Below are 19,297 nucleotides of genomic sequence, written 5' to 3' on the forward strand. Positions count from 1 at the left end.
TGTGGCCCAGGGAGGGTTGTGAGCTCGAGAGGCCCCTCGGGCTGCGGAGTAGAACGCAGAGGAACTGGAGCTGCCCTGATGTGCCAGGCGCCCCGGAGCTTTTCACCGGCAGCCACCTCAGAGTGGATCTGGCCGCGATCGGCAGTTTACAGATGCGGGAACTGAGGCTTTGGGGTTCAGAACCGGGCCCCAGGTCCTATGGCCGGAAGTGGTGTGGACCAGAGAGCAGACCAAGTGGTCTGGGCACCAGGTGGGAGGCGGGAAACACAGGGAAGGGCCTGATGTCCCTGGAGGTGCACCTGAGGGAGGGCGAGCAGGTGGCCATGCAGGGGTGGGGTGGGGTGGCGGTGCTGTCACAGAGCACCACTCCAGGCCCAGTGACTGGTGTCAGGGTGAACGGATCCCACACACTGCACACCTGAGCACTGGCCTGGCCCACAGCTGCTAGAGAGAGCAGAGTGCTGACCAGGGAGGCTGAGCCCTGGCCTGGGCCGAGGCCATGAGTGGGTCCCAAAGAGCCAGGTGTGTTGGATCAGGGACGTTTAGCCCAGGAAGCCAGGGAGGAATGTGGGTGCGGTTGGCCTGCGTGGAAGGCTGGGATTGGAAAAAGCCCCTTGGAGGAGCTCAGGACAGGACCTGCTGGCAAGTGAGACAGAGTCCCCCCGCCCCCCACTCCAGCGGGTCACCCACCCTCAACCCCTGGCGTGAGCGCCCAGCACTGGAGTTTGTGGCCACAGAGGGAGCTGCACCTGCCCCTGCGAAAGCTGAGGGCAGAACAGTCTCCCTCCGGGGCCCCAGGGACCCCTCAGGAGTCTCTGTACCCACCTGAGGCCATGCTGTTTCCTGACAGCACAGGTGTGTCCCCACCGTGTCCATACCAGCACCGTGAATGCACCCTGGGGCCGGCTGGTCCCACTGCGCATGCACTCCCACCCTGGGGGCTTCTTTCACCCAGTCAGGGCAGCCTTGGAGAAACAGCTATTTCTGACACCTGCCCCATCACAATGTCCCCTAGGAAAGCCCACCTAATGGGGACAGTGATGCCCCGGGGCTCCTAGGAGCTGAGGAGGGCTCAGACACTGACTCGTCAACTCATGGAAGGAATTCCAGTCTGCCTGTACAGCTGCACTTGGAGAATCGTCCCTCTGTTTGTCCCCCACCCCTCACTGCTCCTGGCATCCTGCCCCTGCTCACTGCCTTTCTCTGGTGAATCCCAGGTCCCAGTCCCACCTGCCCTCCTCTGCTGCCCTGTCCTCCAAGAGGCCCCCGGCTGACCCTACCTGTGGGAAGCCATCCCCCACCCTGTCCCCCAGCCCATTTCCTCAGAGCCTCTCTCAGGGCTGGTGGAAGGTCTCTTTCTTTTCTCAGAACCCTCTTGGCTGCCCTCTCATCTCCCACTCCTTTCTGACTCATGCATACATCCTCCCTGGCACCCAGCGGCTTTGCATATTAGTATTTGTCAAATGAAGCAGCAAATAAGTAAGACAGCCATATCTGGCTTTCTCAGTGGCCATTCTGCCTGGGAGTGAAGCAAGTGTGCCTCACGCTGTCCTGCGTGGAGTGGACAGATTGGGTGCCAGGGTCACGAACCACTGCGGACTCCCCTCCTCCTCTGGAAGAGCCGCTTTTAGGATGAATGAAGATGAACAGGCACGTCTGTGCCTCAGTCAGGATCCTCGGGTGCACGCAACAGAAACCAACTGGGGCTGGTGTGAGTGGTGGAGGATCTGGTAAAGGGACCCTGGTGGCTCCCAACTCCCCAGGAGGGTCTGGGAAGTGGGGTCTGCACAACCGCCCTGCAGAGCCAGTCCCTGTGGGGAGGCTGAGCTGCTCCTTCTGGTGGGGTCCCCAACAGGCAAAGGGAGTGCAGGTGCAGGGGCCAGAAACAATGACAGTGGTCCCTTCACCGCAGGCCACAGGGTGTCCTTCTCTGTCATATTCATGTCAGTCTCCTGCAGTCCCCTGGGCTGTCCAGAGCAGCTGCCTGCCCCCAACCTACTGGGCCTTCCTGTCCTGCAGCCCAGCCAGTTCTAGCTTCCACCACCCATGCAGCCCTCTGTCCTGGTCTGGCTGCAGGGCTAGTCCGGTGGCCTTGACCCTGGCCTGGCTCTGGGCTGGTCTCTCCTGGATGCTGCACCCCCCACCTCTCTTACAGCCACTGTGCCTCCCAAGGGGCGGGACTACCATACCCAGCCCATTGTCCCTTGCTCCTTAGGGACAGAGCCCTCCCTGACCAACGCTGCCCTTTCTTTCCCGCCCTATGCGAGCCCAGAGTCCCACAGCTGGGATGAGGCCAGGGGCAGCCATTCAGGCAAATCTGGAAACCTGTTTCATTTTTTAGGTACAGGCGAAGAATGCTTGGGTTTTTCTTAAACGAGACTGATGTGGTTTCTTTCCTTGGAGAGAGAGGTAACATCAAAGTTTTAAAACAGAATAAATTGCCAAAGTTTTAAAACAAACCATTCAGGGCCAAATAGGTCCCATTCCTCTGTGTGACTGCAAATGTAATCATTCATAAATCATGTCTTTAAAAAGCCGTGTGCAGAGGTTGCTGGGTAGACGGCTGCATTCCTCGCTCCGCACTTGGCATGTTAAGACAGGAACCTTTCCTCGAGCTGTGCATAAGTTAGGAACTCAGTGTTGCTTGGGGGAGTTCAGAGCAATGGCTTCCCTCTCCACAGCAGGCCAGCGCCCCTGAAAAGAGCATACATAGCAGGCACCCCAAAGGTGGAGGGCCCCTCAAGCAAAGTGACAGGGTGGGGACAGAACTACGGGGCAGCCGGGCCCCCCATAGGGGACCCCTGGACACTGCTCATCAGACGTTTGGATGAAGGAGACAAGGGGCATAGAGCTGATGGGTCTCAGACTCAGCAAATGCACTTGACATCCGTGTTTGCTCTGTGCCACATGGGGCAGGAAAGGCCAGTTCTGCGGCTGTGTATTTTAGGTTTGTAGAGAGAGAAGCTCAGACCCCATCACTGTCCTCCTCCCAGCTGGGGTGGTGGCTAAATGGAGAGTGCAGGTCGGGTTCTAGGACAAGTTCATGCAAATTCCTGAAGCCTCCCTGCTCCCTCCCAGCAGCCAGTCCAGGATGCTGATAGCTTCAGCTCACAGGCCACGTCCTGGCCTAAGTCCCTTACATCCATTAGCCTATTTATTTTGAGACAGGGTCTTGCTCTGTTGCCCAGGCTGGAGTGCAGCAGCACAATCATGGTTTACTGCAGTCTTGATCTCCTTGGGCTTAGGCGATCCTTCCACCTCAGCCTCCTGAGTACCCGGGACCAGAGGCACATGCCACCACACCCGGCTAATTTTTCTATTTTTTGTAGAGATGGGGTTTCGCCACGTTGCCCAGGCTGGTCTTGAACTCCTGGGCACCGTCCCACCTCAGTCTCCCAAAGTTCTGGGATTACAGGTGTGAGCCATGGTGCCTGGCCACTATTAGCCTATTTAATCCTCGCAAATAACCCTTATGGCAGGGACAGAGGAGCTCAGACAGGTTAAGAGTCACACAGCCCAGGAGTGGTAGAGCCCAGATGCAATCCCTGGCACGCTTATCTCAGAACACGTGGGAGGCATGACGAGGTCAGTGACCTCTTGCGGAGACCCCAACAGCAGCCCCAAAGGCTGTGGGTGACCCGTGTCTGTGGAGGCCCTGAGACCCTGGGCCAGGAGCCCCGGCTGAAGGCAGGCTTCCTCAGGGTGTCTGCCTCCCTCAGGCTTCCCAGGAGTGGCTTCGGGGGCTCTCACTGGGCACACGTGAGTCCCACCACCTGGACAGTCACCTGGCCACTCCACACTAGTGCCCAGCAGTACAGGGGCCCTGGGAGACTGGGTGTGTGGCCATCGTCACTGCCACTGAGTGGGCGACTTTTGCGAAGGGGCATGGACTGAAGAGAGCACGAGGTGCCTCTGGCAGCACTAGGGCAGGCTGAGAACAGGCTGCCAAGCTGCCTCTCCTCCCCGTGCGAGGCCCTCCAGGGCTGAGGGGCTGGCATTGTCCATCTAAGCGCAGGCTCGATCCACACTCAATCCTGAAGCCCCCGCTGAGAACCGCTACCGTCCTTAAGACATGGACGATACCATCGCAGGAGGGCGGAAAGATGGTCATGACTGTAGTAAACTATTCTCAGCATCTCTCCTTTCAAAGAAGCCTATATTTTTTCTCTTCTAAAACACACCTTTATTGAAGTATAGTTTATATACCACAGATTCACCCATTTTATACAGACAATTCAATGATTTTTAGTAGATTCACGAAGTTGTACAACCATCACCATATCTAGCGGTTTTCTTTCTTTATTTTTTTTGAGACAGGGTGTCATTCTGCTGCCCAGGTTGGAGTGCACTGGTACTCTCTTGGCTCACCGCAGCCTTGACTTCCTGGGCTTAAAGAAGCCTGTTTTTGCATACATTTTATAACACATAGCGCAGTGGCACAGGGGTCTAATTTATAAGCAAATTCCGGAGGAGCATGTCCAGATTGTCTTACTGGCAGGGGCAGGAACAAGAGACTTGGGGACGACTGTTCCAAAGGGTGAAAGTACCCAGGGCCCAAAGGAGTTGGGGCAGGGGTGTGGTGGAGGAACCCGGAGCTCCCCAGCCCACAGAAACACCTGCTCCTGCCTCCCTGATGTCTGGCTCTCCCAAACAGGGCCCCTTCAGTTGCCACGATCTGTCCCTGGTGGGTTGCGAGGCCTCTGCCCCTGGTGAGCGTCTGCTCCCTGCATGGCCTGGTCCGTTTCAGGCATGCGAGTGCCTGCATGAGGTGTCATCCACAGCCTGGCATTTCCTGTGTGGCCGGGATATCTCCCCAGTGCTTCCCTCCAGGTCAAACGACATCCTCTAGAGTGAAAGCACTCAGCTGTCTGAGCTCCCCCTCTCCCTGCCCCTGCTCTGTCTAAAGTCCTGTCTCTCTAGGGGTCAGCTGGCTGAAGCCCCAAGGTGCTCTCCTTCCTCCAGCAAGACCCTCTCATTCCAACTTCTCAAGCCCAGGCTGAGAAACTCCCCGCCATCCGCTGACACCTCTGAGCATCCAGTGCCGGGGCGGTTGCGAGAAGAGGAAAGGTCCTTGGGGCCGTGGGCCAGGGCCGGGCCGTTCCCCTCCCACGCACACAGCTGCTTACCCCGCCAAAGGCTCCACCAAGTAGATTCTCCTCCACCTGTCACCTGATTTTGGTCCTCAAAGATAGCAAAGCACTGCATTCCAGCCCACCGTCCCCTCTCTTGTACCCCGACGAAGTGCCTGCTTTGTGCCAGAGGGGGGTGCTGTGCACAGTTCTTTGTTCCTGTCTTGCGTCTGTGTTGCCCACTCTTACTGGGAATGCCCAGGCCCTTCCAAGTCCTCACTCAGATAACTGTGGCAGCCTCCAGCCTCACCTCCAACCTCAGGAACCTGGTGGCAGACCCCTGACTGCACACAGCACCCTCCATCCTCCTCCCCAGCCTTGGTCCTGTCTACGACTGCCACTCAGTAAAATTCTATGCATTGTCAATAGGCACTCCTCATTTCTGAAGTTGACAAGCCAAGAAATCCTCATTTTTTTTTTAAGTCATAAAATGAAACACAGGTTGAACTAAAAATATACTGTCTACCTTCCAAATTACCAGAGAAGAACAAGGAAAATACAGACCTGGAGAAAAATTAGGAAGCCCCAGTAAGTATTAAGAAAAGAAAATGGAAAATAAGATGTCAGAAGAGCTCCAAGCTTACTCCTTGAAGCCAGAAAGGCGGGTGAGCAGCATCAGGGTGCCGCATGGGCCAGGCCCTGCCACCACCCCCACCGAGGCCTGGAGAGTCCTCAGGCTGGGACATGGGTGCTCCCATACCGCCCCGTCCTGTAGATCAGAGCTGCACGGGACGGGAAGCGGCCTGCCCCGGTCACCAGGCCCTCAGGGCAGGCGCCGGGATTTGGTAAACAACATTAATATGTCCCTAAAACCCACAATAAAACCGGATGCTAAACCAGGTCAAAGAGCTAAGTGACTCAGGGGAACATCCAAAAGATGGGTGGCGGGACATGACACAGGAAAAAGACTAGACAATGAGAAACCACCATGTTGTCCCTGACAAAGCTGCTGCTGTCCACGTATGAAGTAACGAATGGCTCTTCATTCCTGTTAGAATGGCCACCATCGAAAACAAAATCACAAGTTTTGCCAAGGCTGTGGAGACGGTTTTCTTTGCCGGCTCGGCTCTCCAAGTTTGGCTTCCCCACCGTGTGTCGGGGAGCCGGCAGCGTGGCAGAGGCGGCCTCACACGGCCCCTGAGAACCTGAGCCTTGTGCACTGCTGGTGGGAACGCACAATGCCACAGCCACGAGGGAAACGCGGTGGCGGTTCCTCAAAACATTAAACACAGAACCACCTGATGATCCAGCAATCCCACTTCTGGGCATATGCCCAAAGGAATTGGAAGCAGGGTCTCAAAGAGACATCTGCACGCCCATGTTCACAGCAGACTGATTCACAGCAGCCAGAGGTGGAAGTAGCCCAGGTGTCCATGGACGAATGCACAAACACAAGGCGGTCTAGCCACAACAGTGGAATATTACTCGGCCTTCAAAAGGAAGGAAATTCCGACTCACACTACAACACGGAAGAACCTTAAGGACATCAGGCTAAGTGAAATGAGCCAGTTACAAAGGAACAAATGCTGTATGATTCCACTTATACAGGTTCCTAGAGTAGTCGGATTCACAGACAGAAAGTAGAATCGTGGGTCCAGGGGCTGGGGGAGGTGGTAAATCAGCAGGAGGTTACGGTTTAACTGGGACAAGTCTCAGTTTTGCAGAATGAGAAAAGTTCTGGAGATGGATAGTGGCGATGGTTGTACAGCAGTGTGAGTGTGCTTAGTGGCACAGAACTGTACACTTAAATATAGGTAAGATGGTACATTTTATGTTGTGTATACTTTACCGCAATTAAAAAAGCCTGACTGGGACAGAGGTTATGCTATAAGAAGTCACTACAAAGCTGTGACTGTCAGGGTCACATATGGAATCCCCCATCTTCTCCCCTGCACAGAACGCACAGCGACATGTGCCCAGGGAAAGCAGGCAGGATCACAAACACAGTGCAGGGTTTTCCCACAATGTGCACAGATGGGGAAGATGAAAATAAGGATATGGAGGCCCTAAGTATTAAATTTAATATGATGCCTAGGATGGATGCATAAAAACACCACACTCCTCCCATGGGCTTATGGGTCATTTACAACAGGAAAAATTTGCAAGACAAGAAAGAACCCGCAATGCACACTAAGCTGTGGTTGTGGTTCCTGTTCTGCCCCAACCACAGTGCAATAAAACCAGCAATGAGTATCGGGAGAGAAACCAAAAAGCCCGAGCCCCTGAGATTTGTCAAAACTTGCTTCCAAACAATTCACGTGCTACAGAGGACACAGAAACCACAAACACAGAGAATCCAGAAAATAACAAGGAGCACAAGGCAGAGGAAAAGTCGGGGGATCCAGCCAAGTTGCCAAGCAGAGAACTGATGACGTTTCATTCCCACGCCAGAGAGAACAAAAACAAATGCGTTGGGCATTCAGGAAAAAGTGCCGAATAAGTAAACTCAAGAACTGGTTTTTTTGGGGGGGGGAGGTGGGCAGGAATCAGTGGGGAAGAGACTAATCACAGATTAACCACTGTCCATTCTGATCAAGAAATAACATGAAAATACAAAGTCACAAAATTGCACTGAAAAGGACAAATGTTCACAGATGTAGAGGGAATTAGAAAAATAATTGTCCACATAATGATATGTTGGATAAAATGAATAATTTCAGAGGAAAATGTAAGACAACATCATTGCTACAAGACACAGAAAACCCCAGCCGGGAGCAGTGGCTCACGCCTGTAATCCCAGCACTTTGGGAGGCCGAGGCAGGTGGATCACCTGAGATCAGGAGTTTGAGACCAGCCTGGCCAACATGGCGAAACCCTATCTCTACTAAAAATACAAAAATTAGCTGGGCGTGGTGGCGGGCACCTGTAATCCCAGCTACCTGAGAGACTGAGGCAGGAGAATCGTTTGAACTTGGGAGGTAGAGGTTGCAGTGAGCCGAGATCACACCACTGCACTCCAGCCTGGGCGATAGAGCGAGACTCCGTCCAAAAAAAAAAAAAAAGGAAAACCCAAAGGGACCAATAACACCAGAAAGATTCTGAAAAGGTTGCCAATTATCTATACCATGAAAAGGAACCTGGCCACGGTGTAGATCTTCAAGGAACTGCTTATTTCCATCACCTTGACTGTCCTAGCACACAGGGAAAGAATAAAGGTCCACAACCCGTATCTTGGGAAGAAAACCCAATGCTGGTAATAAAACGCCTAAGGGAAAGTACAGAGCAAGCTCACTCAGGAAGAACGAAGCCACACTCAGAACAAACAGTGGCCCACAGACACCCGAGGCTGCGGAAAGGCTGCACAGGAATGAAGGAACACTCCATTCATCCCAGAAACATGGTAGGTTTGCAGTCTCTGACCACTTCTCCTGTGTCAGAGCCTCGCCAGTGCCAGCGGCCTGCCAGCACCGAGGCAATGCCCAGCTGGGAGGGTTGCTGCGTTACATCGAACGGTTCTTCCTTCACATGACAAAAGCTTACTTTATACACGGGAAGAAGACGCATTCTCCATCCCTCTCCCACCCCCACCCCTGCAAAAATACAATGAAAAAGCACCTGGCCGGCCGGGCGCGGTGGCTCACGCCTGTAATCCCAGCTCTTTGGGAGGCTGAGGTGGGCGGATCACAAGGTCAGGAGATCAAGACCATCCTGGCTAACACGGTGAAACCCCGTCTCTACTAAAAAAAAAATACAAAAATTTAGCTGGGTGCGGTGGTGGGTGCCTGTAGTCCCAGTTACTTGGGAGGCTAAGGCGGGAGAATGGCAAGAACCCAGGAGGCAGAGCTTGCAGTGAACTGAGATTGCACCACTGCACTCCAGCCTGGGCGACAGAGTGAGACACTGTCTCAAAAAAAAAAAAAAAAAAAAAAAAAAAAAAAAAGCATCTGGCCCCAAAGGAGAAAGACAGAAGGTTTCAGGTGTTAATTCTTGACCACATGGTTCTGAACTGTGGGTCACCTATATGAAGCTTTTCTTCTGCCTCTGCTGCCACTGAGACAGCAAGACCAACCCCTCCTCTTCCTTCTCCTTCTTGGCCTCCTCAACATGAAGACCTTATGATGATCCACTTACACTTCATGAAAAGTATATATATTTTCTGTGGGTTTTTCTTTTTGAGATGGGATCTCACTCTGTCGCCCACGCTGGATTGCAGTGGTGTGATCTTGGTTCATTGCAACCTCCACCCCCTGGGCTCAAGCGATCCTCCCACCTTGGCCTCCCAAAGTGCAAGGATTACAGGCGTGAGCCACCATGCTGGGTCTAATTTTCTTAATAACACTTGCTTTTCTCTAGCTTACTTTATTCTAAGAATACAGTATAGGCCGGGCACAGTGGCTCACGCCTGTAATCCCAGCACTTCGGGAAGCCAAGATGGGTGGATCACTTGAGGTTGGGAGTTTGAGACCAGCCTGGCCAACATAGTGAAACCCCACCTCCACCAAAAATACAAAAATTAGCTGGGCATGGTAGTGGGCACCTATAATCTGAGCTACTGGAGAGGCCGAGGTAGGAAAATTGCTTGAACCCGGGAGTCAGAGGTTGTGGTGAGTCAAGATCGCATCACTGTGCTACAGCCTGGGCAAAAGAGGGAGACTCAGTCTCAAAAAAAGAAAAAAAAAAAAAAGAATATAGTATACATACTTGTAACATACAAAATATGGGTTAATCGACTGATAATGTTGTCAGTAAGGCTTCTGCGCAATAGTAGGCTATTAGTAGTTAAGCTTTTGGGGAGTCAAGAGCTACACTCGAATTTCTGACCATGTCGGGGGTTGGCGCCCCACCCCTGCTTTGTTCAAGGGTCACTTGTATTGTCATCACCAGTAGCAAAGGAAGGCAGCTGCTGTCACTCCCCTACTCGGCAGTGAGTCGCTCTCCAACACAGTAAGACTGGAGAACAAAACACAGAAAACTGTGAAGAGGCGGCAGGACCACCCTAGGTTACGGGCGACCTTATGACCAGCCTGAAAAAGCCAAGCAGGAAGCAAAACAACTGAAATAAAAAAATAGGCACAGGGTGACAACAGTCACCAAACAAACTCGCAGAAGGGGAGCTTCCTCCTAGCCGGCAACGACCAGCTAGAAAATAAACTGGGGGAAAATATCCCACTCACCGTCATGGCCAAAAAGCACCAGATTCCTAGACACTGAATGAGTCATCTGCAGGAGAAACGAAATCTCTGTGGAAGGGCCTGGATGCAGATGTGGGGGTGGAAAAACAGACCGCTGTTTCTTGAGCCGGTGGTCTTGATTTAACCCTCCCTGACCAGTTAATACTTTCAGTGCAACTACCATGAAAATCCCCCAAATATTTAGCCATTGATAAAAATTGCTAGGAAATGAAGGTAAATTCCAGATGCATCAAAGGTTTGCGTATTTAAAACCATAAGGCACTGGAGGAAACCTCCATAGGCATGCATGGTCTCTGGTTTCACCTCCTCGCTGCCTCCTAAGGGCAGCTTTCGCTGCTGCCGCTTCCGCAAAGGACCCTGCCATCTGCCTCCCCCAGCCACCCAAAGGACCCTGCCATCTGCCTCCCCCAGCCACCCAAAGGACCCTGCCATCTGCCTCCCCCAGCCACCCAAAGGACCCTGCCATCTGCCTCCCCCAGCCACCAATCACGTCAAGGTACCCAGTGGTGCCTGGGGCCTGTTTCCTTCTCTGTCCTCCCTGGCCATCCTCTCTGGCCAGTCACTAGGAGCCTGGGCCTGTGTCCACCCACTCTTACTGGCCACCCCTCCAAGCAAGGATTTGACATCGTCCAGGCCCTGCTGCTGCCAGAAACACCTATCTTGGCCATACCTCTTTCTGAGCCCTAGATTTGCACAGACTCCTGCCTGTGTACCATCACCCCTCAGCATCCAAGGGGAACGCTGAACCCCATGTGGCTGCTGAGGATGGGGCTGCCAGGTGCAGCAAATGACAGGATGCCTTGTGAAATCTGCATCTCAGAGAAACGGTGGTTTTTGATATATGTCCCCGATACTGTATGAGACAGGCTTATACTCCTTGTTTATCTGAAATTCCAGTTTGCCTGGGGCTCCCATGTTTCCTGGCAGCCCTGGCTGTGGCCTGCGATGTCATCTCCCCTCCCCTACCTTCCCCTGCCCTCCTCTCCTCTTCTCCCCTGCCCGGCCCTCCCCTCCTCTCCTCTCTTCTCCCCTGCCCTGCCCTTCCTGCTCCCCCAGGAGCTCTGCCAGGTGCTGTTCTTCATTCCTCAGTGCTCACTTCCTGCATCCAGGCCCAGGGACTGGAGTCCATCGCTTTCGCCTCTGGGACTCCCTGCAACCCTCCCACTCTTATCCTTGCCTGGCCTCCTGCCCATGCTGGGGGCCACAGCTGAGGGTTCCTTTAAACCACACCTTCTGTCCTGTCACCCCCTTTAATGTCCTTCAAGGTTTTCCCACTGCCCTAGGAATGAGATCTGAATCCTTAGAGAATGGGTCCTTCCTCCAGCACCAGCTTCAGCTCAAAACCCTCTTCCCCACCATGCTTCAGTCAAAAAGGCTTCTAGGAACTTCCAAAAAGCAGGGCCTCTGCACAACCGTCCTTGCCCTCTGCCCTCTGGACTGTGCTGCTGCTGCTCCTCAGGGCTCTGCTCCATGGTCTCCTGTTTATTCCTGCTGCATTTAAGTGGCACCACATGTCTAGATGGTTGACATGCAGCAGGGCTGCCCCGCCTTGGCACTGTGGACATTTGGTGTGGGATCATCCTCTGGGGGGTTGCCCTGGGTTTTGTGTAGGACACCCTACCATAGCAGGCTGCTCTGCACCCCTGGCCTCTGCCCTTCTGAGTACTGACCTGTGCATCCCACGTGAGAGTCCTGACCCTCTGTATCCCACGTGTGTGAGAGTCCTGACCCCCGTGTATCCCACGTGTGTGAAAGTCCTGACCCCATGTGTCCCACGTGTGTGAGAGTCCTGACCCCCGTGTATCCGTGTGTGAAAGTCCTGACCCCATGTGTCCCACGTGTGTGAGAGTCCTGACCCCGTGCGTCCCACGTGTGTGAGTCCTGACCCCGTGCGTCTCACGTGTGTGAGTCCTGACCCTGTGCGTCCCACGTGTGTGAGGTGGCAGATGGGTGTTTCCAGGAGAACGGTGCAGTGCTTTCCCTGCACTCCCTCATCCGTCCACCTCTCCCGCTTCCCTCTCACAACTGTCTCCTTCAGAGGCAAGAAAATCCCTGCAGAGAGAGCCCAGCCGGGTGTCAGTCACCAAGCGTCCGCTGAAGAGGCAGTGCTTTCTAGGCCTCTTCCACTCCCGGCCTGGGGCCAGGGTACCCGACAGCGGCAGGCCTTACGAGGCAAACACTTGCATGGTTGGGCAAAACACTGACTTCTCCTCCCAGGTGGTGTCAGACTCAAGACAGTCCTTCCTGAGACTCGTGTGGGGGTATGTGGTCTGGGAGAACGGGGGCAGGGCTTCCTGGGCCAGCTGTACCCCACCCCCTGGAGTGAGCTGGCCCAGGCCATGGGCCAGGTCACTCTGCCTCCCCTCCTTCCCCCATGGTTTTCCAGAACTCTCAGCTAATTCAGGAGCTGCTTCCTCGGAGCCAAGGCATGGGGGCCTGAACATGGCATGTGTGGGGTGACACTAACATACCCAGAGGGTCTGTTGGGGGCACCCCTGTCCCTGGGGTGGTGGGTGGGGTGGGGGTTCTGGGAGGCTGGGCATTGCCCCTATGAGGGGTGGAGGTGGTGCTAACCCTGGTGCAGGGCAGAGTGGACGGCCAGGGCCTGGGGTTTCGGGGTTCTGGTTCTTGGTCCCAGAAAATCCACCGTGTGACTGCACGTGGGAGGGAGTGAAGCACTCTTGAAGCACGGTGAGGAGTCACTGAGACAGCTGAGAACGCAGAGTCGGCAGGGCTGTGACTCAGGCCCATCGCCCTGCACCCTGCCACGTCTGGGGGGCTGCGACTCAGGCCCATAGCCCTGCACCCCTGCCACGTCTGGGGGGCTGTGACTCAGGCCCATAGCCCTGCACCCTGCCACGTCTGGGGGGCTGTGACTCAGGCCCATAGCCCTGCACCCCTGCCACGTCTGGGGGGCTGCGACTCAGGCCCATGGCCCTGCACCCTGCCACGTCTGGGGGGCTGCGACTCAGGCCCATGGCCCTGCACCCTGCCACGTCTGGGGGGCTGCGACTCAGGCCCATGGCCCTGCACCCTGCCACGTCTGGGGGGCTGCGACTCAGGCCCATGGCCCTGCACCCTGCCACGTCTGGGGGGCTGCGACTCAGGCCCATGGCCCTGCACCCTGCCACGTCTGGGGGGCTGCGACTCAGGCCCATGGCCCTGCACCCTGCCACGTCTGGGGGGCTGCGACTCAGGCCCATGGCCCTGCACCCTGCCACGTCTGGGGGGCTGCGACTCAGGCCCATGGCCCTGCACCCTGCCACGTCTGGGGGGCTGCGACTCAGGCCCATGGCCCTGCACCCTGCCACGTCTGGGGGGCTGCGACTCAGGCCCATGGCCCTGCACCCTGCCACGTCTGGGGGGCTGCGACTCAGGCCCATGGCCCTGCACCCTGCCACGTCTGGGGGGCTGCGACTCAGGCCCATGGCCCTGCACCCTGCCACGTCTGGGGGGCTGCGACTCAGGCCCATGGCCCTGCACCCTGCCACGTCTGGGGGGCTGCGACTCAGGCCCATGGCCCTGCACCCTGCCACGTCTGGGGGGCTGCGACTCAGGCCCATGGCCCTGCACCCTGCCACGTCTGGGGGGCTGCGACTCAGGCCCATGGCCCTGCACCCTGCCACGTCTGGGGGGCTGCGACTCAGGCCCATGGCCCTGCACCCTGCCACGTCTGGGGGGCTGCGACTCAGGCCCATGGCCCTGCACCCTGCCACGTCTGGGGGGCTGCGACTCAGGCCCATGGCCCTGCACCCTGCCACGTCTGGGGGGCTGCGACTCAGGCCCATGGCCCTGCACCCTGCCACGTCTGGGGGGCTGCGACTCAGGCCCATGGCCCTGCACCCTGCCACGTCTGGGGGGCTGCGACTCAGGCCCATGGCCCTGCACCCTGCCACGTCTGGGGGGCTGCGACTCAGGCCCATGGCCCTGCACCCTGCCACGTCTGGGGGGCTGCGACTCAGGCCCATGGCCCTGCACCCTGCCACGTCTGGGGGGCTGCGACTCAGGCCCATGGCCCTGCACCCTGCCACGTCTGGGGGGCTGCGACTCAGGCCCATGGCCCTGCACCCTGCCACGTCTGGGGGGCTGCGACTCAGGCCCATGGCCCTGCACCCTGCCACGTCTGGGGGGCTGCGACTCAGGCCCATGGCCCTGCACCCTGCCACGTCTGGGGGGCTGCGACTCAGGCCCATGGCCCTGCACCCTGCCACGTCTGGGGGGCTGCGACTCAGGCCCATGGCCCTGCACCCTGCCACGTCTGGGGGGCTGCGACTCAGGCCCATGGCCCTGCACCCTGCCACGTCTGGGGGGCTGCGACTCAGGCCCATGGCCCTGCACCCTGCCACGTCTGGGGGGCTGCGACTCAGGCCCATGGCCCTGCACCCTGCCACGTCTGGGGGGCTGCGACTCAGGCCCATGGCCCTGCACCCTGCCACGTCTGGGGGGCTGCGACTCAGGCCCATGGCCCTGCACCCTGCCACGTCTGGGGGGCTGCGACTCAGGCCCATGGCCCTGCACCCTGCCACGTCTGGGGGGCTGCGACTCAGGCCCATGGCCCTGCACCCTGCCACGTCTGGGGGGCTGCGACTCAGGCCCATGGCCCTGCACCCTGCCACGTCTGGGGGGCTGCGACTCAGGCCCATGGCCCTGCACCCTGCCACGTCTGGGGGGCTGCGACTCAGGCCCATGGCCCTGCACCCTGCCACGTCTGGGGGGCTGTGACTCAGGCCCATAGCCCTGCACCCTGCCACGTCTGGGGGGCTGCGACTCAGGCCCATGGCCCTGCACCCTGCCACGTCTGGGGGGCTGCGACTCAGGCCCATGGCCCTGCACCCTGCCACGTCTGGGGGGCTGCGACTCAGGCCCATGGCCCTGCACCCCTGCCACGTCTGGGGGGCTGAGACTCAGGCCCATAGCCCTGCACCCCAGCCACGTCTGGCTAGTGTGTCCCCGTGGACCCTGCTCCAAGAAAGCCACCCAGAACCCGTGATTTAAAAGATGGTTAAAGTGATGCCTTTTGGATGCCGCAGAAATTACTGAAATAAACCATCTTAGGAAAAAAATATTTTTCCTGAACACAAGAACATCATTCGGTGAAGTGAGCACGATTTTGTTTGGGCTGGGAGCTCTCCTATGGTGGCCATGTTGATGCACCCTCCTCAACAAGGAGAAACAGGTCCTCCGGGAACATCACCCAGCTGGGGGTCCTCCTGTTCCGGAGCGGAGAGGGCTGGGGACAAGGACATCCCTCCGGGGGTTCATGTGTCTGCTGTGGGATGTGTCAGAGGTAAGCAGGGGGTATGGCAGGCTGGGAACTGGACAGTGCCCTGGCAGCACCATCTCTGCCTCTTCATTTGTCACCTAGAAACTGATGGGCGGGGTAGTGGACACATGGTCCAGCAAATGCTGGAGCCACCGGGGCCACTAAAGCCCGGGCTTCCCTGTCCCCTTCCCAGCTCCCACTGTCTTCCTGGCTGCAGCGCCTCCTCCTTCAGGAGGCCCCCCTGGGTCCCCAGTGGAGGAGGAGGCTGTTAGGCAGGATTCCCACAGTCCCCCACGTACGCCATTCTGGGAGCCCCGAGCCTGCTGTCTACCAGACACCGTCCCTGCAAGGGACAGACACCCATCTCAAACGTTATGGGTCACATGATGGAAATGTGTACCCCATGAGCTCGATCTAGGGGCTCAAAAGGCGTCAGGAGGGCTCTGTCTGTGTCACCGACAGGTGCTCCCCCGTGGCTCACAGGGTAGACTGTGGCAGCCCCACTCAGATCCAGCCTGGAGGAAAGACACAGTTTTTCCCCGTGGTTCCAGCAGAACACTGACTGTCCAGCCTGCGGCCAGTCTCCTCCCTGGGACCATCTGGATGGCCAGGCCTGGCTCAGGGCCCACTGAGGGCCAGCCCACCATACCACAAGGACCATCAGGAAAGAGGGGTTCTAGGCCTGAGTTGGGGGCGGGGGCACTGTCAGGCAAGCCTGAGGGGCTTCACTCTCTGGGCTCAGCATTTCCACTGGAATTCACACTACACATGGCACCTGCATCACACAGTCAGCCAGATGCCAGTTGTAACTGATTAGAAGCTAAGAAATGGGTGCATTCTAGGGAGAAAAATCAGGACAGACTTTTCCAACTAGCCTTAAGTAAAGATTCCACCTCAAACACTTCCCGGAGCTGAATCTACCATTCGCACTGCGGATAGAAATGTTTCTCAAGGGCCCTGGCCTTGGACTGGCAATAGGCACACTGACAGGCATGCGCCTATGGAAGGAAGATAAAAATCCAGAAATTTCCTCCTGCAGCTAAACACACAGAGAGGGTAAACAAACACACTGGGTTGATTAGCAAATAAGAATCCTTCAGATTTGGACTTTGGCATGAGAACTGTGTCCAGATTTAAAACCACATGGCATCTGAAGCAGTCACATAGCATTTCCTGTGATGTCCCCGTCATTCCAATTCTACTTGTATTTATATAAAGTCATATATTTCAATTAATGTTGCAGCCATTAAAAAACCCCTAGCTCCCACATGACAGACAAGGCAGGCATGCGTTTCCCAGGACAGATGACGGAGTTCATGTGTGACAGCACCAGCCGGCACTCCCTGAGTGAAGATGGACTCAAAACACCTGGCGCTTCTAACGCATCCTTCTTTCCTGATTAACAAACAGCTTTTCGGTGTCTATACATATACCTTTAAGGATGCATGTAGAGTCTCCTGTAAACAGAAGAGTACACAGGATGCTCAGAGGGAAAAGAACTATATATGGATCCTAAGTTTTTTTTTTTTTTTTCTGAGACAGAGTTTCACTCTTACACTCAGGCTGGAGTGCAGTGGCATCTCAGCTCACTGCAACCTCTGTCTTCCGAGTTCAAGCAATTCTCCTGCCTCAGCCTCCCAAGTAGCTGGGATTACAGGTGCCTGCCACCACGCCTGGCTAATTTTTTTGTATTTTTTAGTAGAGATGGGGTTTCACCATGTTGGCCAGGCTGGTCTCAAATTCCTCACCTCAGGTGATTCACCCACCTCAGCCTCCCAAAGTGCTGGGATTACAGGCGTGAGCCACCATTCCTGGCCGGATGGTGAGATTCTTAATAACTACCTAAGACAAATAACTTGATTGTAAAATTGTCACAGATAAGTTCTCAAACCTGTAAACTAGAGTACTTTAAAAAAAATTCCATGTTGCCATTCTGGGTAGCAAAATCTTCATCACCAAGGAGATCTGGCTAGTGCTGCAGCTTGGGAAGGAAACAGCCTGTGCTCAGTAATTCTACTAATTACAGCTGGGCTCCAATGACATTCATTTACTGATAACCTCATAAAGTTGTGTCTGTTCTTCCAAGATATAACATTAGCCAGGCCACTCAAAATAATGTTAAAATTACAGGACTTTGGACTTTCGGCAGAACATGACTAGTTTTCTTGATAAACAAGTAAGGTCTTTATATGTGATTGTGACATAGTGTTTTATTTACACAAGCTTTAGGGGGTGCAGCCTCTGGACACTAGTAAAGAATATTTATTTATTTGGTTATTTATATGAAAAATATTCCACAAGCCAGCTCTCTGCCTTGCTAACAAAGAAATGTTTGTTTCTTAGGAAACAAAAACAGTGAAGGCCATGTCAAGCCAAATGGAGAGAATAAAATTACTCTGAGATTTTGCTTTCCACGCAACTTCAGCCAAAACTCTAAAGTGGCAAGACCCGCTTTCAGATTATATTATATTGGCCTCTGAGGATTCTAGGCAGATCTGGCACCCCTTGGAGAGGTTTACAAATAGGGACCAGAAATCCATGGCTCCCAAGAAGCCCTGGCCCCTCTCCTTGCTGGGGCACGAACTGCTCCTCCAGCTACAAAAACAGCGCCGGTGGTCACTGCTTGCCCAGTGCCAGTGCCAAGGGGTCTTGTGCGGCAGGTGCCTCTGACCAACATCACTGTTTCTGGGGAAAGGCCGCACATACCAGAAGCAACTGCTCCGGCCTTCCCAGGGGCACTGGGTTCTCCCATGCCAGGAACCTATTACGTTTCCGTTAAAAGGGAGGTAAATACACGGAATAATGCAATAACCAAAGCGGCTTAGAAGGGGCTTGAGTTAGCATTTTAGGAACACATTACAGACAAGGGAAGTGAACAGGACCGTTTCTTGCTGAGTGTCTGGCCAGTTCCTGTGGCCATTGGGCTGTTGATAATCTCCACTTCTCTCTCCAAGTGGAAAGCCAAACATGTTCCACCACTTCACCAAGGGACCCGTCCTTCTTCAAATTTCTATTAGCTAAAAGTGCCAACTTAACAAGCAAACCAAAAGAAAAAAGAAAAAAAAAAAAAAGCGATGGAAATGTCCCAAAAAGACATGATTTGCAAACAAGCAACTGCTGAATGCGACAGATTGTCAGTGTTGACTAATTTCCATACAAACGGGTTGTGGTTCTGATTCCCGAACACTGCGTCTTCTGCAAGGTGCCTGCCTGCAGGTTTTGCAACGCGGGACGGCCTAGGGAAGGGAGCCTGCGCTGGCGGTCACTGCGGCGCACAGCCTGAGAAACGGAGGTGCGGGACTGGGGAACCCCGCGTTCTTTTTTTCCTTCTGAAAACAAGTTCTCCAATGTGCAGGGCTGACTTGCCCCAAGCTTTTCAGAACGCCCGCTCCCCGACGTCCCCAAAGCCGCCCCTTCCCCAACGAGAAGCGCAACCTTGGTCCGCGCCCTCCGCCTCTCCTGTGCCCTGGGGCCTCCAGCCTGGAACCGGGGCTGCCCGCGTTCAAGGGCAGCAGATCCGTGCGCCCGCGGCGTCCGCTCCCCCTCTCCCCCCGCCCCTCCCCTTCTCTCCCCTAGAGGACACCGGCTGGCCGGGGGACGGGAGCTCCACCGGGACCCCCGGCCCTACTCACCCAGGAGCAGCCAGAGGCCGCGCTGCGGGAGGCGGCACAGGGCCCGGGCCATGGTGCACAGCGGTGCCAAGCCGAGTCCGCTCGCCCCGCGCCCCGCTGAGGACTGAGCCCGCCGCCGCGCCGGCCCGGAGGAGACGCGCC

General features: G+C 55.7%; 1 protein-coding gene across 1 annotated transcript in view; it reads right to left on the reverse strand.

The window, feature by feature from the left end:
- The window catches only part of RAMP1 (receptor activity modifying protein 1), a 56,701-nt gene extending 37,410 nt beyond the window's left edge, over nt 1-19,291 (reverse strand). The window contains 1 exon segment of the mRNA XM_017890380.1: nt 19,157-19,291. Within this exon segment, the coding sequence (XP_017745869.1) occupies nt 19,157-19,208 (52 nt within the window). The 5' untranslated portion in view covers nt 19,209-19,291.
- Between the last annotated feature and the right edge of the window lie 6 nt (nt 19,292-19,297).

This window comes from Rhinopithecus bieti, unplaced genomic scaffold (genome assembly GCF_001698545.2).
Source record: "Rhinopithecus bieti isolate Rb0 unplaced genomic scaffold, ASM169854v2 scaffold_19482, whole genome shotgun sequence".
NCBI classification, from domain to species: Eukaryota; Metazoa; Chordata; class Mammalia; order Primates; family Cercopithecidae; genus Rhinopithecus; species Rhinopithecus bieti.